General features: G+C 38.8%; 1 protein-coding gene across 10 annotated transcripts in view; it reads right to left on the minus strand.

Annotated features, from left to right (window-relative positions):
* Positions 1-443: 443 nt before the first annotated feature.
* Positions 444-23,095, minus strand: part of ATP11B (ATPase phospholipid transporting 11B (putative)) — a 65,652-nt gene continuing 43,000 nt past the window's right edge. The window contains exons 26-31 of one of the 10 annotated variants that reach the window (XM_027712863.2): positions 21,790-21,855; positions 21,392-21,495; positions 20,579-20,744; positions 9,089-9,222; positions 2,815-2,888; positions 444-1,477 (exon numbers count right to left, since the gene is read on the minus strand). In XM_027712863.2, coding sequence (XP_027568664.1) covers positions 2,855-2,888; positions 9,089-9,222; positions 20,579-20,744; positions 21,392-21,495; positions 21,790-21,855 — 504 coding nt within the window. In that variant the 3' untranslated portion in view covers positions 444-1,477; positions 2,815-2,854. Of the gene's footprint in view, positions 9,223-12,261; positions 12,385-13,952; positions 16,682-20,578; positions 20,745-21,391; positions 21,496-21,789; positions 21,856-23,095 lie in introns of those variants that run through there. The other 9 variants (XM_027712860.2, XM_027712858.2, XM_027712861.2 and 6 more) reach the window with 9 other exon arrangements.

A 23,095-nucleotide genomic window follows, 5' to 3' on the forward strand; every position in this document is an offset into this window, starting at 1 on the left:
CCAGGAACCTGAGAGGGTGAGAAATGATGGGGCTGTAAAGGTTGTGTGTGGAGAGGACCAGGCTGTGGTTGGGCAGCTGAGTGAACTCTGGGTTACATTTACTGTTGGAGAAATGGGAACGACCCCCAGGCTGGAATTCACTAATCATCTCCTGGTGGGCTCCAGGGCCAGCGAGTTCCTGCGTCAACTGATTTGAGCTCAGCTGCTGGAGGGACACCCCTGCATCCCCTTACACACACATCTATGGGTGTATGTAGGTGTGTGTCTTTATGTACAGCTGTGGGGGTTTTTGGTTTTGTTTTGCTTTTCTTCCTGGTGGACTTCTCTCCGGCCTGAGACTGCTGGGAATACATCTACTGACTGATCCTGGGCCTGTGGCACAGCAAGCCTGGCTTTACTCTGCCATATTTTCCTCTAACACATAATTAAAACAATGACTCAGCTAGAAGTGAAAGTTTTATTTAATAAATATAATTTTCATAAACCATTTTCAAAACAACTTCTACTGACCAAGCTGTACAAGGAGCAAGCACACAGCCTCGCTGTCAGAGGAGCAAAACCAACATGAAGCAGCCACAGTGTCAGAGGTCCAAAATTCTTTGTACTAATTATTGCTAGTTTCCAGTTGGCAATGCCCCTTATTTGCCTAAAATTAAGGATCAACATCTTTCAAATAGTACTTCTTGCAGAGATTTTATCATTACAGTTTTTTTTTTTTCCTTTGGAAAAGCAGAACTTGATCACACTTCAGTGAAAAAACAGGGGACAAGATGATCTGTTGTTTTTGTATGCATAGGGATCCGAAATCTCTCATGGGACTGCAACTAGGAATTGTAAAATCTATTCTTTGAGATATAAATAAGATACTCCTGCAGCAAGGCGAGCCTCATTTTTAACCATTTCCCCCTTTCTATATATGCCCCAGAGATTATCTTCTAGCCCGTTCTCAAAACGTAAAAAGGTTGAGAACCTGCTGATGGATGAAGTAATTTCCTTTAAACCTGCTGAGGAAAAATTATTCCACCCCCCAGGCCAGGCCAGGGTTTCTTTCAGACAAGTCACACTCTGTGCCACAAACAGCAGCACATTTATTTCATCACGTTCCAGGCACAGCGTCAGCCCAGGGCCCCTCCGCTCACATCTGTGCATTTACAGCCCGGCACCACCGCGGCCCCTCTGCAGCGATGACGGGATGGACTGAGGGCAGCACAGCCGGAGCCAGGGAGCGACAGGAACATCCCTTCAACCAGCACCACACGGGCTCTCCACCCAGACAGTCCTGATGCCTCTGGGAGCAGGATTTAGCTGAAGGAAAAAAAAATCTACGGCAAGCAGAAGCCTCGCAAATACCGATGCAAATGCGCTTCTAAGACGACTGATGGCAAGAGCTGATAAGAGCCACGAGCATCCCGTTCTTCCCTCCTCCTGTTACAAACTGAGTCATTCCCAGAGAGCAGAACCCAGACAAATCATGCCGCTGGAAGCAAACAACAGAAGCAAAGAACGTACAAAACAACCAACAATAAAAATGTTTGCAAAAAAACCCCCAACCCAGATCTGCAAAGAAGAGAGTCTAGTTGGGAACTAATTTAGGAGCAGAATAAAGGCTAAAATTAGTCTCTAGTGAGCGGTTTGCCCAGTTCTAGGAACAACTGTAAGCAGGGACATCTGTGTAACGAACAAGGCAGTGGTGAGTCCAGCAATGATGGCAAGTTATTAGGGATTCTACACCAAAAAAATGAGAATCCCAAAATAGCTCAAAAATAAATGGTTCAGAAGCACATTATGCTTGAGCACTTTTAACACTGAATTTCACCAAAATCACAACTCCTTAGAAGTACCAAACTATGAAAAATGATTTAGACTACAGCTTTGAGACACTTCTAACACTAGAAAATGATATTTTATTCCAATATAGAAGTTACACTGTCATAAAAAACATGTTTGAGAGTACTAGCAAAGGTTTTCAGTAAGACATTGTAGGTGCCTAATATGCATTCTAAATTGCATGAGCTTTTTCTCAAATCACCTTTTGCACTTGAAAACAATAAATCACTGAAAATATAAAGCCAAAGTTTTCAGGGTTCCTTCCTTTGCAGTTTTTGTTCCCCCTCCCCTACCTGTAACCTTAAAAGATATACAGAATACTCTTAAGCAGAACATTTACATTTTAGTTTGTGAAACAATTCAGAACATCTTTCCACTGAAGTCTTTTCCACTGCATCCTTTTAAAAGCTTAAGTTTGGCAACTAAAGTTATGTTTTCCTAAGTAACAAAACCAAACCCTGTTTTTCCAGAACGAGAACTGACCTGCTGGGAATGCAATCCCATTTGGGAGGGGCTGTGGAGAAGGTGCTTCTTCAGAGACACTGCATAGTAAAGCGAGTGTACACCACTCTTGCTTTGAACTACAGACTCCTACTACAGGCTTTTATGGATTTTGAGGCTAAGAGAGAATAATAACACATTTCCTCCCCGTGGCAAATTGTCCCCCACCCGTTCCCACTCTGTCTCAGGGACGAATGCCAGTGTTACACTGAATTAGCTGGATTTTGTTCTGGCTTCTACACGAAGGATTCTGCACTGTGCCCAATGCACAGTGAATGGTTTCCTACACTTCAGCTGTCAAAGAAATACACAAAGTCTTTCTTCCTTGAAGTGTTTTTAAAAGCTTTGTGACATCAACACAAAACCCCAGTCACTTCTTCCATCCAAAGTATTTGTCACACCAAAAAATCTGGTCTAAGGCAAACCATGTCTATGTTCTGAATGAGACATTACTGACTTAGATTTACTGCAAATAGAAAAATATACCTTGGCAGACAGATGGATTCTTAAGTTCCTCCTTAATTGTTTAAATGCATGTTTCTTCGGTAACCTTACAAACACTGGGAAAAGGAAAAGTAGGGGGGAAAGGGAGGAGAGGAGATGGAAGGTTTTAAAGAAACATAATGAATGTAAATTATTCTTCAAATATAGGACTGTGCTGCTTTTGTGCAAATATAATTAACACATTTTTGTGGTAAAAGCCAAAATACATCACCCACAGAGCTGAGCCAATGGAAATGCTTGGAGTGGGGCTGTACAAGGCCTCTGCTTCCTACTGCACAACGTTAACCCCAGTCTGTATTTTGGTCCAGGACACACGAACCACACGGATGGATGAGGTCACACACACTGACGGGACAATGCTGTGGCTGACACGGACAAACAAGTACTGCTGAAAGGTGGAACACTGTGATTTAGGTGTAAAAGATACAGCTAAACAGCAGATATCTGATTAGAGCACATAAGTCTGCATTTCCTAGGTAACCGTGGCAGTGTGAAGACTCTGAGAATGAGAAACTACTACAAAGAAAATAATTTTAAACCCATGTATAATACTATAGATATGAAATATAAAGTGATAGAAGTAGATGAAATCCAAGTGTATTTTGCTAGTAGTGCATATATGGATAAGTTTTTTTGGGGACTGGAGAGACAACAATGAGGTTATTGCATCTCTGCGCTGGATCCAGGTTTCAAGCTGTCTGCAGTGGGATGAGTCACATGTTCATACCTGCTGCATGGAGAAGGCAAGGCTCGATTTTAGTGATTCCTCATCCCCTGGACACTTGCTGTGGGGATCTAGTGTACACCTGACATTTTCAAGCTCAAGCTTGTTTTTAGGTAAGGCACATGCAAAGGATCTGATCCAAGGAAAGCGGGACCTCTTCAACGCTTCCTCTCCTCATTGAACTCGGAAGAATTTGGGATGAGGGATTTGAGAATGAGGGATACACTCCTCTGGCAGCAGCCCAGGCCCCTACTGAGATGTAACCAGGAGGGTGGGATGTGCCTGCCTAAATCATGGAATACAAAGGATTTGCTGTGAAATGTGCTCGGGGGACAGCACTGAGGGCAACGGCAGCAACTCACCCGGGCAGGGGGAAAGCGGCTTTGCCCGAATCCTACACTTCCCCACACCTTTACTGAAGAAGTTCTGTAGGTGTTATTTACAGTCTGTGTTTGATTTACAGTTTGTTCTACCCCGAGTTAATTTTAAATACACAGCCTTTAACTGCCTGACAGGGAGAGTATTGAAGTTATTGATGGGACTTCAGTGTCAGAGGCTGACTTAAAACAGGATGTCCCAAAGCAGCAGCACTTTCACCAGCCACAACCCACAAACACCACTGTGCCCAAGGCAGTGCTCTGCAGCCATCCCTGTGGCAGCACCTCCATTTCATCTCCCACATCCAAAGACAACCATTCTGGCTGAAGGAACATGTAAATGTTGCTGCTACCCAGCCCCAAGCCTGCAGACACGTTTATACTGGGACAACAGAAGTACCTACAAGATGCACCATTCAAACCTCCAACTGTGCAATTTGCTTTTATTGGCATACTCAGGTATCAAAACATTGCCATCAAGGTCTCGGATCCTTCCGATATAACGAAGATAATTAAGCATTAATTATATCTTCAAAGTACAACATGACCAAATATAAATACATGAAAAAGAACAAAACATGCAAAAATTCCCCAACTTTAAAAGATTAATAATTCAAAAAATTTATGCTAGTGAGACTTCTGCACAATCCACCAATTCTTTAAACATTTTTCCATGTCGGGATCCGGAACTGTTAAAAAACCCACACATGGCATAATAAAGGATGACTGGCTTCCGAATTATACTTTAAGAGAACAGTGAACTGTTATATCCCTTAGTATTCCAAATTATTGATTTCTCACAGTTAACAGTGTTTTTCAAAGCAATGACTAATGTATTGCCACTCATATACCAGCATAAATATTTGAATTGCATTTAACTCTCAAAAATTACTAAACTGATTGCTCACAGAATATGGTAACCGTCCACAGAAACAAAAAAATTGATCCTCAAACTGCTAAGACAGCATCTGAGACACAGCTCAAAATGAATGTGTGTGTTTAAAGGGAAGGGTCATCATGAAAAATGCAACTTTTAAAACTTCAATTGTGCAAATTCAAGTTGATTCAAATTGGATCACTCAAATTTGGGAGGAGAAAGATGTTGTCATTGCGCTGCAGTGACGTCTCAAGTATTAAATTCAGGATTTCAATCTGCTCATACGGTAACAAAAAAGATCAAATGGTCAGAGGTAAAAGCATTCCTTACCTCCAAAAAAATTATTTAGCAATTTGTAGATATAATTAGAAAAAAATACTGGAAGCAATAGCTGTGCAGATGCCAAGCCACAGACAAGGTCTGTGCTTAGGAGTCACTCTACTCTTTCCTAGGGCAGCGACGGACACTGGACTCGCCTCAGAACCTACAGGTGTGTGAGCACCACATGGCTTCCACAAGGCATTTACAAATGTCCCTGTCAACAAGTGGCTGAGTCCATTGTGGAGAGAGTCAAGATGCTTCTGTCGTTGGCATAGAAGGGATCCGAGGAACTCCATGATCTAAAGTAACAATAAAAGAAAAGTTTGGCTGACTGGGAACTTATACTCTACAGAGGTGAGGAGAAAAGTCTAGGAAAGCAAAAGATAGAAGTGCTATGAGATTAGGCAAATGTTCCTCTTTAAAAGACTAATCTATTCATCTCATGTAGGCACCTGCAATTCATTCAGACCTTTGAGAACAGATGCCAACTCATGTCTGCTGTGTAATTAACAATTTACTCACAGCTATGGATATTTTCCTCACTATGAACTAAAACAACCAGCAGTTTATATGCCCCTTTTGCCACTAAAGTTTCAATACTGTGCCCTCAGGGAGACTCTGAATGCTGCCTGTGTACACTGAGGCACCACCTGAGGCCATTCCAGCAAAGCCCTGTGGGGCACAGCTGCCCCAGGAAACCCAGCACACCCGTGTCCCAACGGGAAACATCCACACTGGCTGGAGTTGTGGGCAGGCAAAACTGAACCACAGCCATGAATCTGTTTCATCCCTTTTACTGTTAAATTTTAAGACATCAGGAAAGCTACCTAAGACGTCACAGCTTCTGACTGAGATGGGATCTCACAATGTCTTTCACTTGAGGACAAATTACTGCTTGGGAAGAAATACTGTTCTTGGCTGAACAATGTTATGAAAACTGTATGTGAAATGCTGAAAAATAGAAGGCTGGAAGGCAGGAAATCAAAACGTAATGAATTTATCCTCCAAATTAGCCTCTGTCAGAAATCTGCTGTTTCTTTACAACTGTTACATGCAGTGCCTTGACACAAGTACCACTAATGGGAGATCCAACAATTCAGCAATGAATCCTACTGTACAAGAAATGTGATCCAGCATTCTTAGTATCTGAGTGACTGACAAGCTGACAGACAATTTAATGGAACAGACAGACAAAAATGCATTTTTTAACATACCACACCACACATTTTATAGCCTAACTGGTGAATGGAGCTATAGAAAATACTTCTCAAATACATTTTACAAGCAGTAAAATAAACACAAGAGAACTATACTCCTGTGGCCCACTACTCCAAGCATTTGTACAACTTTGATTCATCAAAGCTTCTATCAAAATTTGATACCGTGTTGGATTTCCTGTTCAGTTCTCATATTTGACAGAATATCAGGAGCACAGAATACAACACAAGCTGCTACAGCAACATTATTTAAAGAAGTGCTCTTCATTCTACAGCACTTGCACAGACAACGTATTTCTCAGCATCACTTCATTCGACAAAAATAATTTGCAGCTACCTCCTGGTTGAATAATTTGCTGCTTTATACAGCACAAGTGCTCAGGAGACCAACCTGTTGGGGACTGCACAATTTTCTGAAGATTTAGATACAAAACACAGCAGCTCAAGCTCGTGAACAAAGCCTAAACAATTTTACAAGCACTTTAAAAAATCACTCGAGAATTCTTAATGCTGTACCTTCAGCATTTCACGACTCGTAACTGCTTCGTGTGATTCAAGCAATTCATGGCTAGCCATGGCTTTGCTAAAAGATTCAAGCAATTAAGATGTTAAAAAATGAACAAAGACTTATATTACTAGGAAAGTGTAAGGGAAGAAAATTACTTTTAGCCTTGGTTTTAAGTGTCAATGCTGAGTAGAAGGAGCTGAAGTCACTGAAGACAGCAAGTATGACACATTTAAAAAAAAATCTCTTATCTAGGTGTACTGTACATAAATGTAAGTGAAACTAGAAGATTGTTCAGAGCAATTTCAACCAGAGGCAGCAGCAAAAACCACAGAACTGCAAGCCCTTAGTGTAGCACCAAGATAGTTTTGCATATTCATTAAATGTAATCCTATTGTCTGTGTTCTAAGAACTCTACAATTATTTGGCTTGATGGAACTTCATCTGAAAATTACATGAGGTAAGCAGACAAGAAACCTGAGAAAAAGCAGTCTTCAAAGATTGTTTAATATTCTGTCAAATATGAGTTATCTTCAGTAAGTATTTGTAAGTTCTCAAGGAAAGAAAATTTAAGTGGAACAAAAGAGAAAATTGTAAAACTGTGAATGCATTAAATAAAACACAGAATACCTACCTTATAAGACTACAGGTTACTAAGGCAATTGTTAACAAAAATCTTAATTAGATAACAATAAATGGAAAAGAAGTAGCATGAGAAATTCCTCATTTGGAAAGCACAGTTTTACAGAGAAGTGGAAAAAAACATCAAAAAACTTAGAGCAACTGCTACCAAAATGTTGATTTTTAGACCAATTAAATGCTCACCTTGTAGATTAAAAATTCTATTAAATTGTTTATTTTACACATCATGCCCGCTTTCTATACAGCAAGTTTGGATTAAAAATGTACTTAGTCATAACAGTTCATATTTCATATGGAATGAAACATTTTGCATATTCATAACCTAGGTTTGTAGAAACACTGAATAAATTTCATAAGCAAGCCAGAAGAGAGGGACTGACTGAAACCACAGACACAGTGTTCAACACAAGAGTTCCAACAGAGATGAGCTACAGACCAGGCAATACCTAAAGGCAGAATCAGAGCTGACAAAGCTGTCAGTGGAAATTACCCACACCAGACTTGACACCCAGTGAATGATATCACAACCTTTAACAGAAAGAGACAAAGTTGTCCAAATACAAAATGAGTTTCCTTGAAAATGTGTGAAGCTCAGTGTTTTCAGGTTTGCCTTTTGACCAGTGAAGGACCATGATATCATTCAGGGACTGAGAGATTACGATGTACAAAAGACTATTTTGACTTCTACCCCCAAATATTTCCATGTTTGTTCACTATCCCTCTATTTGGACATGGGGAGATGGCACATTAGGGGATTCAGTGAGAGCTCCTCTGACCATAAGAGCAGTATTGCTCTTTAGACATATCCCATTACTCTAACGTGCTTTTATCCCACTGATGTTTGTTTCACACATGGTTTGTGGAGGAAAGATTTATTTAGCACATACTTTGGAATGGCACACATGATTTTGACAATATACCTTCTAGAACCGAAAAAACATTTAAAATTCTTAGAACCTGAAGACTCTGTTCTGTCAATTACTCTGATTTTAGAAATAGCTTATAAAAGTTATACTACAAAAATATTTCATCTTCATATCAATCAATGGCTGAAAGATTTAAAGACTCTCCTTCTAACAATGAAGTTATATTTAAGGGGGGAGTGTGAGCCTTTTGTATATCTTCAGGAGTAATTCAAGCTCCAAGGTAAATATTTGGAGGTTGTACATCCAGAACCAAAGGGAAAAGTCTTTCGACTTCATAAACAACTCCTGATTCATGAAAGCAAAAAAAAAAATCATAAAAAGGAGAACAAAACCAGCAGCAAGGTTTGATTTTCTAAAGAGAAGAATGTACAAATCAAGAGAAATTACGATAGATACAACACAAGAACTTGTAGTAAAGCCAAACTAAACACTTTAACAGAAATCTTTTGAAAACTGTTTTTCCCCTCCCCATCCCAAAAGAAACCACTCAAAAAGAAACAAGAAACTAATCTTTTAGGATGAAAAGAAGTACAACAAAGAGTTGCATCTCCGACTTAGGTAAGCAAAACCTGCAGCTGATTTCTAGACATCTATTGCTGCAGGCTCATCGGGTTCCAGTTTATAGGAGAATCGTCTGCAGCAAAGGCTATTGAGAGAAATGCCACACCTGTTGACCCGGGTTGGGCTACATCTTCCCATTAGTCGTTCCAACATTCTTCTAACAGATGTGCATGCTGTTTCCCCATCTGAGAAGCAGCACATGGAGTCCAAGCAGTTGATACCTGAACCTGCCTCAGTAAGCTGGAAGGAAGGAATAAAAAAAAACAAACAACAAAACAAAACAAAAAAAAAAACAAATAAAAAAAAATCAGTACTCACAAATTCTAGCAATGAAGATGTTATCAGAAAACACTTAGGAAAAGCAGATTTTCTTAAAGTTAGAGTGTTGAATATTTTTCAATTTTATAGGAGAACTACAATGAGGAATAATATTCCCATGCCCCGAGGCCTATATACACTAAAATTTGATCTTTCCAAGGTTTGTTTGCAGCCTTGGAGCTCATGGAAATGGTTTAACACCACATCTGCCTAAAGCTGGAAATGATCTGGTTAGGAATTCTCTATGTTCCAGCTCTAACAAACCCCACAGCAGAGCACATGCAGTTTCAGCTGGGATTCACCTCAGTGGCCAGACAACAATTTATACAAGCTCAGCTCTGTCCTACTTTGAGGGAAATCAAGAGAAAGCTTCAGGCTGGGGCTGCAGAATACAATGCAGCAACCTGATCCTATGTAATATTTTTTCCTCAAGAAGTGTGGAATGCAACTTCCTACAATAATTTACAGATTTTCACTACCATAGATACCCTTGGCTTGGTACAGAACAAAAGCACATTCCTGATTTTACAAACATTGTTTATCCAAATGCAAACAAGGCTGCTGTCAGAAAGGTTCAGTCATGTTCATGCCAACACAAAGAATAATTCAATATTAGCATAATAAACTTTCAACAGCTGATTTTCTGTAGGTGAGAAAAAAAAGCAATAGAAAGAATAAAGGGGAAAAAAAAAGGCAGTAAGAGAGATGTATGGGTGTAAGTGCCACCTACCAGTGTGCTCCTTTACAACACTGCTGCACACCAGCCAACTGCAGCAACCTGAAATCTCTCTGAAATCTTGCATTTCTAGAGAGAAGAGCCTAAACTGACTCCAGTAACCTTTCCAAAAGGAAATAAAAATGTGAATGTGGAGTGTGGGGATGCTTTTTAATTTAATTTGAAACTCTCCATGAGGGCATCCTGTCAAACAAATATTGAACACACAGACTTAAGCATCCATTATCCTGTCCTCACATCACTGAATGAAGATTCTGGGAGGAGGCATCTTAGTCTGTGATAGGACACAGTTCACTTAAGAGCTTCCCACAACTTTTCACAGCGTGACCAAAGGTCACTGACTGTTGTCTGAACTCTGGTTTCCAACCCCAATTTTTTGCACAACACTCACACTTGGTGAACACTGCAACAAAAGCAAAGAACCTCAGAGTTCCCTGTGGGAATGGTTTACTGTGAGTGGACACAATCCTTCCTAATCCCCAAAATAGGCAGCCAGACACATTTACAGCTTCATAACAGAACAATTCCCACACAGCAAAGAAGAGGCAGCAACAGAAACGAGGCATTTGGAAATCCAAGAGAAAAATCCCAATTGGTAGGGCAAGGAGGGAACACTGGTATTTCCATGCATCTTTTTTCTCCATGTCTGTCCCTTCCTCAGCTCTGTGCCACATTCCCCATGGTCCCTCCAGACCCTCCCATCACTCTGCTCAACGTGATGCTCACAGGACTGTCAGTCAACAGTTGTCTGAACATACAGAAAGCTCTAAAAACTGGATTCTGTGGATGCTGCACCTGGGAGGCCATGGATGAGCACAGGCAGAACATACACTAACTCACACTCATTTAGGAGGTTTTGGGGACACAAAAGGAACATTTATTATGACAATGAACTCCTGAGAGACAGGAGCAGAAGCACTGCAAACCACAGGTCTAAAAGGGGTTCTGGTTAAAACACAAACAGAACAAAATACACCTCAAGAGAGCCTGAGTCCCTGAACACCCTCATTTGATGGCCATCACATCTGGTCACAACTGCACTTTCACAGAAAATCAGGAATGGCACATTTTGCAGCACTGCAGTACCAGCAAATATGACCTTCACAGCCACATCAGACTGTGCTCAAAGAGTTATCAGACAAGGAATTACACAGAGCAGAAGGAATTCCTGTTTGGAGGTCAGCAGACAAGCTCCCTGCTGCACATGGCAGTGATCTTCACAGCTGTGTTCACAACAGTAACTCCCAGCATTCCTACACTTAGGATTTCAAAAAGAATATTTAGTCCATCCATTATCCTGAAGCAGAACAAGTTAACACCTTTAAAGTTACTTCAAAAGGTCACATTACAGAGGTTTTAGTAGGATCAGATGAACTAGACAATTTTCTTCCCTAGAATCTGCTGAGAGCTAGCAGTCCTACATATTGTTCAAAGACTGTCAGAAAGAAGAACCAAGAGGAACCCAAACTTGTTTCTAAAGAGTGAAGCCTCAGCTCTGATTTTGGAGGGCTGCTGCTTCCTTTATTCTTCACTAGTTAGACACAGAAAACTAGGACCATGCTTGAACTAAGATTTATGGAACCATTAATATAATTTAAAAAAAAAAAAAACAACAACAGCATATGTGACCTTATATAAGCCTGGAAACAGCAATTCTGTTTCATCAGCTTCAGAGTTCAGTGTAAAGTAACACTGGGTGAGCTCCTGCCTGGTGAACACAGATTTTTATATTTATATCCACTACCTGAAGGAAGATACACACGAATCCCTCTTCTCACTTTTCTCCCTGTGGAGGACAATTATGACCATAGTTTTATACCACAGTAAAACTTGGCATGGCAAGGCAGTAATGTTCTCTGAAAACCTAATACACACTCTTCGGAAACACAAGGCAGGAGAGACAATGCTTTAAAAAAAAAATAGTATAGAGAAATACAAGATATTATTAATAACTGGGCTGCAAATAAAGTATTTTCATAAGGTAAGATCCGGGATCTCAATAAACATAATACTTTATATGATAATGGCCCATTTGATGTAATAAATCAAAAAGCAACTGGAGTGCAGAATGATTCGGCTTAATAAAAGAAAAAAAAATCATACTATGATGCAAATTTTCTTATGGATGCCAAAAATATGGGTATTTTGGAATGGCTCCATGACTGTCTGTATATGAGATATGCAAATATATATACACACACATTAGGGTAGAGTGGGAGTACTACCTAGTGAACGTAAGGACTGTCGGGCAGGCTAGATGGCTCTAGCAGTTGCCTATTGTCCTCCCCTCTGTGCCTGCCTTCAGCAAAGTCACCTGCTGAGCTGACTGAACCCTTATCTTCTTCCATCTAGAAGGACAGAAAAGCAACAAATCTTATAAAGCACCACGCTGGCATTGCTTTAAAACAGTTACCATTGGCATATGAACTTGCAATTCCCAGATCTGCTCTCGAGAGAACAAGGCATGTTTACAAGGTAAAGAGGCAATTTCTTCCCCTTAATCCGTGGATCGAACGCGGTTTGTCAGCGCACAAATATCAGAAGCGTTTGGTCTCTTTGTGCACCACAGAGTACGAAAGGGGGAAACCCAACAAATTTGAAATCTGTTTCAAATTTTCAGATTTTGCACTTTTATATGTTTTCCCCCTTCTAACAGAAAGGACCATTTCAGTTTGTTTGCCTTATTACAGGTTATTTTACGTGCCACAAGACGGACATTTCAACTCAGAGTTAATCAGACTGAGATATGCAGTTGGGACTTTGTGGAACAGGAAATGTATTTAATCCTGTACACCAAGTTAGGAGCACTGCAGCATATCTTACCGAGCCCAGGTCTTGCTGCCAACATCTGATGCCACATGGACATTTCAGAAAATATATGAAATGATTATTACTATTCCACAGCTAAGGTACAACTTGCTCCCTACTGTAAAGCTCAGTCTTTAACCCTTAATATACTGTATAACAAAATCCCAAACAATTAGCTTTAAAATTTTAAAATATAAGAATATTCACATCTAACAACTTGCCTGGCACTTGTTTTCAACACTTCTCTAGTTTTTCTACTCTTTGTCTCTTTGAATCAAATAAACCTACAAATGCCAAATTATTTCAGTATTTCAAAGTCATCAGACAAAAGTATCTTCAGGTAAGTAATATGTGCACTTTTGTGACTGAAGACAAATACAAATGGTACATTTTTTTCTCATTTATCCCCTTCTCCTGTGATAGATTCTATGGATTAGCTAATGGATCAGCACAAAAGTATGCTAACAAAATGTACAGACCTGTAAAGGAAGAGATTACCCCTGATCAAATTTTAGTATATTAAGGTGTCCTAGTACACCTCACTAGTGTGCTTACACTTGGATAGTCCTCTTGGGAATTTCATGTTCCTTACAGAAAACATGCTGTAAAAGGAACAGAGACCTGTCTGCTCTCAACTTGACAGAGTTGGGCTGGGTCAGATCTGAAAGCTGTCAGGAGGAGAATCCTATGAAACAGGAACTAGAGTTAAAAATACAAACAAGTAATGAAGAGCTTAAAGCCAGGGCCAGGAGCCTGGAGTTCTGGAGACAGAGCAGATCTGGACAGAGATGAAGGGAAAACCAGGCAACAACAGACTCATGGGCCTGTAGATGGGGAATGAACAGGGCTTGGCTGTGATGAGGCACATGCTACAGTCAGAGTCCCGGATATACCATTATGCACTGACAGCCTTCTCTGTAAATTGACCCCTTTCTTGTGTTTGACATTTCCCTGTAGCTCATAACACACAGTCCAGAGGTAAAAACTCTATAAACACAATTAATCCCATCAGCAAGCAGAAGTAAAACATCTGTCCGAGCAACACTTCTCACATGTGGCTTAAGATTTCTGACAGTTCTTATAAAGCAAAGAGACATGTAGACATACATGCAGACACAAAACTTTATTTACAAATAAAAAAATGGAATGAGATACAATGGGGCCCAGTAAGTCCCCTAAGATACATATTTCACACATTCTAAGAACAGGAGAGACAGCTATGGAGGAAAGCAGTGCTCAGCCAGACTCCAGCTGAGGAAAACACCTGCACCTGAGCTCTGCTGCCTCATTTCCTTTTCATCCCAAGTTACAAAAGTGATAATAAAGTTCAGAGGCAAAAGCTTAACACACAAGACTGCAATTCTGACTCACAGGAATCACATGGACACTTAGAAGACTCCCTTCAAAACTTCTAACTCTACATCACAAATGTATTCAATACAAACTTGAACATTTTTTGCACACTGTGAAGCCTACAGACATAAAAAAAAATATTATAACATCATACTTGTCTTTTAATTTGCATTCATAAAGGGATTTTTTTTTTGTATCTCAACAGAACAGTAAGCACATTGGCAGAACAAGGCGTTAACTCAGTTTAACCTGGAGTTATGGTCCTTTTGAGGATTTTAATACATATTTACAAACAGAAAACTGCCAAAGTCTGTTCATCAACCCACATGCATTCTGCATCACAAAGGATGCGATTACTGGGTAGGCACATACAAATGAGGTGTGACAGATTAGCTGCTTATAGCCACATATTCACTGAGCAGCTGTTTTGTTTCCTGCTCCTACAGTTTTCCTTGCTTTTTCTGCCCTACTGCTTCAGGAAAATAGCTGCCCTTGACACCACAGAAACTAACCCGTGGTCTTCATTCTAAATAGGCTTTATTTAGTATAGTGAAGTGAGCAGTTTCTGTCTACTAACTGATCTTCCTTATTTACTATTTTAGGTAAGGATCCACAGGATTACTTCTGAACTTTGTCCAAAGACAGAATAAAGAACTAGAGAAACTCAAATCCTTTTTGTTTCTTGTTGCACTTTACACGTTCAGTTCCATAGTATAAGGCACTCAGTGCTTGTATTTCAGGTATTATTAGATGCTCAAGTGTAAAAATTCTGACATACAAGAGAACTGGATTTGTATAATCATTTGTTACTCACAGACAAAACAAATTTCCCATTTTTTTTCAACCCCTTCCCTAAGTGTAATATGAAGAAAATCATCTCAAGTTAGCAAGAATTCTCCTGGTTTTAGCCTTATAGTAACTACAGGGCTGCACTCCTAGACAGCTTTATTTTTCTTTGACTATCCCCAGTTGCATAACCCTTAAAATGTGTTTAGGTTTGGGAAGTTTAACAGAATCTTCTGTTACAAAACCTTTGGTGTAGATATGATGCGCCATGTAATTCACTCTAATAATTCACTGAGAAAACAGAGACTTACTGGAAATATATTTGTCCAAAGTAACATATTTAGATGACGCTGATAAACCAAGAAATTTAAAAGCTAACTTGTAAAGGCTTTTGCAGAGCAATTCTCCAATGCAATTATTAAGTTTACTAGTGTTAAATCATTTACTAACATACAGCACTCTGCCTGTTTTAATAGTGCTGAATTAAAAACAAAACCAAACTAAACCACCCCACCACTACCTCCCTGGGTGTTTGGAAATCCAAGGTGATGTGTTTCAGAGTGGGGCCACTAACAGCCAAACACAATGGCCATTTCAAGTTTTGCCTTGTAAAGATGTAGTGCACTCTCAGAGGAAATACAAAACTCTTCTCTTTTGGTTAAATAAACGGCAATTAAGTCCCAAAAATGTAGGTTGGTTGGTTCTTCTAGCACCTATTTGCACATTTTTAACAACAAAGTCATCTTAAAAAATATTTAAAAGTAATCAGATCTTTGCCTTAATTCTTGCTGTGGAATATAGAAGTAGATAATGATGGGAGCAAACAGGTTGAGACATTGCTGATGCATATGAATGCTTAAGTCTTACAAAAGAGAATCAGTATTTGACAGCATTTCATGTGCTGAAGTCGGTGCATTTGAAGAGTTTCAGAATCACGTTTTACCTACCCAGACACATGTACACTTTGATCTTTTTTTGAATAATTTTCTGGGACTTTGTAGCCAAATACCTTTAGGAATATGTATCTACACACATTGAAAACAAACAACACTCACTTTATAGCTGCACAAAACAAACACAAAAAGCCTTAGCTGCACAAGGGTATGTAAGCACCCAAGCTTAAAACATTTTCCGCTCTTTCAACACAACTGAAAAGCAAATTAAAATGGACAAATAACTCGCAAGAAACTGCTGCCTGAAATACATGGATTTTCCTGTCACGGCCTCATGAAGCTGAAATTATCCAGCATGCAAAAAGCACTGTTAATTTTTACCATAAAGAAATCAAAAGCATTATAACCATGCTAGAAACTATGATTATTTAACAATGGATGCATGAACAGCTAGATCTGTATTCTGAAAGTTGAGCATCATGCTAGGGATGTTTTTTCCTACAAAGAAAAAGCACGTCCAACACATGCTACTTAGGAGAAGCATTTGGCTCAAAAAACACGGAGCAAAGCCAAGAAATAACCAAACTGAATGTTTCTGCACTACAGGTATTGCCCTCTCAACCCACTAATATTCATGCCTCTTCCCATCTCTCTCAGCACTGGTTAGTTCACCTTCAGCATGCATAAGAGTTGATGAGGAACTGTCCCTCCTACTCTACCTAATTTTGCTCAGCTGATTCCTTGCCCTGGACAATGGCTGCAGTGCGATGAACTCGTCACTTAAAGCAACTCTGTTGGAGTACATCTACAATTGGACAGAGAAGGGATGGAACATACATGTCAGTAAGTAGCAGCAGTAATTTTCTAAGAGAAAGACACAGGACAACACATTGTTATTTAAGTGGAATACACATCATATACAGAACACAAGCCTGGTACCTTCAAGACAGCTCCTGGGATAATCACAGCCAGTTACTGTTTGGTAGGACCAATCTTAATGTACTTGTGCTTTCAATACTGAGAAAAAAGGCCTATACACCTCTACATCTGTGCTTTATTCTGCATTACTTTCTTCCCTCAATAGTGCTGTGATTTATATTTACCCAAAGATTTATATTTTGATTCACATTTACCTTGCTGTCCATTTCCTCCTATATGATTCTGTAACAGACCTACAGTGAGAAATTGCCCATAAGCTACTTTAGGGCAACTGACCTCAGACAAACACAAGATGGCTTTTCTTTAGGTCAGCAAAAGCCCCTTGGAACACAGCAAAAATAAAGTAACACATTCACCTTAAGTGCATTAGGGAAGGTAAAGTTAACAAAATTCATCCCTCTGTAACAATCAACTCATACTTGCCTATCAAATTTTTAATATGCTTATTTCCCAAAATGAAAGGGCGAGATATAAGTTGCTGTGACAAAACAACATTTACATTTAAAAGTTTATCAGGTGTTTCTCATATCAGTTACAATTCTTCGCTTTGTTATTAATAACTTTGCTACAGGTAACATCTGACTGATCAGACAGACTGACTGTTGATGCTATGACCTTATACTAACAAAAAGATAAAATCAGGTTCCTTATATATTAAGTAGGGTAAGGCAGGTGCCTACAGATACAGTGAATTCAGAGCAGTAACTCAGGTAAGATGCACAACTAACATGTTCTTGGAGTCTGAAAAATTAAAACAACAGAGGCAAGTGTTTCATTTTCAGCTGAGGAACCTGTGTTTGCAGAGTGCTCCTGGGAAGAGTTTAGAATTTAAATGATGGCAGTCAGAAACAAATAATTGAAATAGCTGCAATTTAAAACCAAGTGACTAGTTCAATAACAATTTATCTCACCATGATAAAAATGTAGTAACCGTAAACTTTTTCTTTCCCCCAATATGAAAATATACTAATTCAGTCCTGCAATTTAAAATAATTAAAAATATTCAGCTAGACACAGGATCCATCTTCACTATGAAAAACAGCATTTAAGAAAGCAATATAAAAGTTTCATATTTACTCTTTTAATGACTCTTTTAGTTGCTCTTTGATGACTTCCACAGAAGTCATCAGCATTAGTCAGCACCCCTTGCATTTGGGACAAAGACATTCTCCAAACCCTTTCTATCTCAAAGTTAGAGTCTCTTCCTCTGCTTTGAAACTGAAATAAAAATATTTACTAGAAATTTTAAACACATATAATGAAGAAGCACAAATGTTGTCAAGAAGGGAAAGAATGCTAAGTTGATCATCTGCTCCTCTTCACTTATTTGTACTTTCTCACTTCAAGAATAGAAAATGAAATTCAGTGGAGCTGACTGTCCCATTAAAAGTCAGAGAGGGAAAATCTCAAAAGATTAAACCTTGAGAAGGGAACAAAGAGGTGTTTTCTTGTCATAAATACATTTTTAGCTATGATTTCACTATCACACACACACACAGAGAAATTAGTGGATGGCTTCTGAAGAATTTCTGGTCAAATCAGATTGCAGCATCAGGAATTAAGAGTTTTCAGAAAAAAAGACAGTATTTTGGTAAACATACACCCTACTGCTGACTCTGTCAAATGCAATGTAGAAAGGGAGTAAGAAAAAAACCAAACAAAGAAACCCCCAACCGACCAAACCTAATGGAGATGCACAAAGCAAAATCCCCATGGCTAGGAATCAAGCTATAGCCACAGGAAAGATGTTGGACATTCATCAAGATTCCTTTTTAAAAATAAGAAGTCCTACTGTGTCCTTGACAACACAACTGCAATGGAAGTAAACTGAACCTAGAAATTCTTTAGAATTGATTCAGAAAGCAAAAGAATGCAGCAAGAAGTATAGGGATAAAGGCAGGGGAAAATCGTGGCTTTTTGGGTTTTAACTCAAGCACTTCAGGAACATGAGAAACCTCAACAACCACACCGATACAAAGCCAAACAGCAACAGCTGATGCACAGGAAGGAAGGAAAAGGAAGTGTTTGATAAATATTGCCACTAGTTTTTCAAGAAGAAAAGACAGGTAAGTATCATTACCTATTGCATTTTTCCTAAATCAAGACCCTTTAATCCAAGAAGTGCAATAGTGAGCAATCCAGAGTCTGATCAAGCCTAACTCAAAAGTCTTCTGAAAGCTAGTGGTTACTTAACTTGACTTTTAGCTACTAAATTCCGAGACAGAAAAAAGCAGCTAATATTCCAGTTTTGAAAAGGGAATAATGGGATATTTTGGACAGCAATAGGCTTGTCAGGATAATGTTGATCTGAGGCAAAGTAAGAGAATGTCTCACATGGATTTTTTTTTAAACACACAAATTAGAAGTGTAATATAATTTAAGTAAATCAACATGCACTTACATCAAAGTAATTACAAGGTTAGATGCTAAAGATAACAGCACTGATGTAATGCAGTCGGGCTTCCGCATGGCACAGAGCTCAGAGTAATTTGGATTAAGCAACTAGGACACCACAAAATCAATCTGGCACACAGATGGACTAAAAGCTGCTGAGAGGTTTCAGACCATAGCTGTGTATGGAATATCTTTGTCAATTGGGTTCTTCATTCACTGTCACTGTTTTTTGGCCCTGTGCTGTTTGACCTCTCATCAACGACCTGAAAGAAACCAACAGCAGCACTTGCAGATGAGTAGAAGATGCAGAAGATAACAGGTTATTGATGTATATTATTCTGTAAACTGAATACAGCTGGGGGATTCACTATTTCCATACTTGGCACTGATGTCTGCTGTGCTGGAATATGCTGTCCACTGGCGAAATCCAAAAATCAAGATGAGGTTGAGAATGTTGAAGATTACAGGAGAAATACAAGAATCATGAAAAGAATGTAAAACAACCTTTTTGACAAAAGATGCAGGTCCAGTCTACCTATTAGTGTGAAAATGAACAAACCTAACTGATCACAAACTAACCTTGATCACGAATCTAACTGTGAATAAACAAAACACTGTAACAGAAGGCTTCTCAGTTTAGCAGAAAAGGTCTAAAAAGATGAGATGGTGGAAACTGAAACCAGAGAGAGAGTCACTATGAGGACAATGGGTCAGGATGACTTCTCCCTAACTGTCACTAAAAAGAAGACAACAGTCAGAGATGAGATATTTACCTAAAAGACAGCCTAATTTCAACAGAATGATTTAAAGGATTCTTTGTAGCCCATGTCTGGCAAAAGAGAGATTCTATTATCACAGCACATCTCTAGACCTTGTCTATGAACCTGTGGAACTGCCACATGGGTAATTAGCTTTAATTACAGGATCAACAATCAAATATATAGCATATAATAGGATCGAGATTTAAGAAATACTAATTAAAAAAATCCTACTAAAGTAATTTTTAAAATTGTTTCCATCACATTTTAAGAACTATTCCATACTAATTACAGTTGCAGCTTCTAATACCTAGACAAAAATGAGAATAAGTTACTGTCTTTAACACAGGACAAATATGTGCAGTATGATCCTCTCATACAGCTGCAAGTTGAGATGTAAAAGACTGAGTGATCTCTTCATATATAATTCTGTTCTTCTTATTATCAAATACTTAAACATAAACATTACTGCCTTGTAAAATGGTGTCCTCACTTTTGTAATTTTAAATTAACAACTGTATTCTGAAATGAGAACACTTCTATGCATTAAACACAACAGCAGTGTAAGAGGATAACTATTGGTCAAGTTGGATACAAAAGCATAGGATTACCTGAGCTTTTTCAGTACTTGTTGGTTGCAGATGTCTGTACAGCACTTTCTTCACAACATCAATAAACAAACAAGCAACTACTATGAGGATTATGGCAAACCAAGCAGAACCACTTGACAACAGTTGAACAAATACAAAGTACATGTCCTGGGTATGTAAAAATGGCCTGAAAAGTTAAAAGAAGTGGCAGTTACTAAAAGGAACTTTAGAAACAAAAGTACAGCACAGGCTGTCTCAAGTGTATCTATTTCACATCAGGCATTGAGTCTCTCAGGATGCAGAGTCACAACTGATGGTGCCCATGTACAAGTCCAGCAACATGTTGGACCTGACCTGCAAAGAAACTCTGGGGAGGGAGGGTACTTAACTTTGGAGGGAAAGGTTCTGATTTAGTTTTAAATTGTGTTGCAGGAAATAAACCATCATCCTATCCCCCCAGGACCTCAAAAATACAAAGCAAAATACCCCCCTTCACTGATTCAAACCCAGCATCTTCATTTCTGTAGCAAATATTTACCTATTACATAGCATCTTTGGGAACCTATCTACTTCTTATGAGCAAAAATGCCTTCATAGTCACAGGCTGACAGAGACAAGCCCTGTCTGTCCTTGAGCACAGGACAATGTAGCAGCACTGCTCAAATTTTTAAAAGGATCACCAAAAGAAAGTGGCTGCTCTAGGTTTAATTTTTTTTTTTTTTTAAAACCTGTCATAAAATTCAGAGTATGATGGTACAAGATAATCCTACAGTGTTTTTTCATAGTTTCATTGATCTTATGTGCTATAGAAAGGGGGGAAAAAGAATCACTCACCAGATAATTCCCCCATAAAACAAGGAGAATATGAAATAAAATACAATGGATCCCCAAGTAACAAAATGGTTTATCCATGTCCAGAAGTGAGTTTCTAGTGCCATCTGAAACAGAGATAATGTCAGTGAGCTTCCTTTTTTCACCAACTTCACAGAAAATTATAAATACCAGTATGAACATACTTATGAACTTCGAGCCCAAACACTAAACATTGTTGTGACACACAAAAACTAGAGAAACATTTCAACCACCATTGAAACTAAATGTAAAAGTCACTTATCTGGAACTCCCAAGAATCAATTACTTCTGTATAACTTTTGAATCAATTTTAAATTATTGCTTTATTACATATTTGCCTATATTTCCAAACACAGAGAGTAGTCTGTGCAATATCATACCTTCATTGTGACAGTTATAACCATAACGGTGAAGACCAAAGTACCAAATGTCCAGTTTCCAAACATCTAAGAAAAGGGCAAGGAAAAATCATGGAAGATAAAAAAATCAGTTAAGAGCGTTCACAGTAAGTAAGTTAAGATTCTTCTCAAGTCAACTACACTAAAGAAATTAGTCTGTGGACATAAGCTTGTGACAAGTAATCATCATGAAAAAGCAAGGAGGATACAACACAAACTACTAGGAAAATAATACAGCTTATGATAAGAGCAAAATTAACAACCCAGAAGTCATCTTTCTTACTGGTTCAAAATAAATCACCACAAAGGCTACATGAAATATGAAAAAAGTTCAAAATAGTAATATGAAATGACAGGAAGATGAAGATATCAATTTGATCAGTTTTGATAAGCATCCAATAGAAAGGAAATACTGGGTGGAAGGTATTCATTTTCACATAAGTGCAAAACACTTTTGAGTTTAAACATTTTCAGATAATTTCCAACATGCAGCATCACCTGAAGGTTCACTTTTTACCCCAAGCACAATTTTACAATTCAAAAATAATGGTGCCATTGCATTTTACAAAGAAAATTGTAAGGAAAAGACACTTTGTTTCAAGGCTAATAAACCCAAAAATAAGCTTACATTCTAAAACACTTAATCTGTCACTTTTGTATTCTCCTGTGCATGAAAATTAAACTATCAAAACTCTGAACAAGGTCTACAACAATAAAATCTCAGCTCTGACAACCAAGCAGGGATGCTGAGGTTGTATCTATCTACACACATGCTGCTCACACAGAGCTGCCACTCTACACCAGGTCCAACTGCTCTGCTCCTGGAAGCAGGCTGGGTGCTGAAACAGAAAATGTTGCTATTTTGCAGCTATTTTTGCCACTGACAAACTGAACAACGACCAAATCCTCAACTTTGTATTTCCTGGTAGCAGATTAAGCAAGCAAGGAGGAAGGTACCACATGCAGACAGGCAGAGTCATCCTACAGTTGATGTCTCAGTACGGCACAGAGGCGCGGAACTGGGATTCACACAGTTGTAGTTCTTGTTACAGAGCTCTGACAGAAAAATCCCAACAGCCTGATGACAGATCTCACAATTGCTTTTCTTGTCTATACACTAAGCACAAAATTGAGGCAGCCATGAGTCTGGATTTACTGATAATTTTAAAGATCTCTGTTACAACACGTCTTCTGAAGCCTTCGATTTACTTGTCATGACGTGCTGGTTGTTAACTGCTGCAATAGTAACCTTAAAAGTGAAATTAAACTGCTCCTGAGTGACCTGTGA

The sequence above is a fragment of the Pipra filicauda genome, unplaced genomic scaffold (genome assembly GCF_003945595.2).
Source record: "Pipra filicauda isolate LSUMZ 115617 unplaced genomic scaffold, ASM394559v2 scaffold98_size3848907_pilon, whole genome shotgun sequence".
In the NCBI taxonomy this organism is placed as follows: Eukaryota; Metazoa; Chordata; class Aves; order Passeriformes; family Pipridae; genus Pipra; species Pipra filicauda.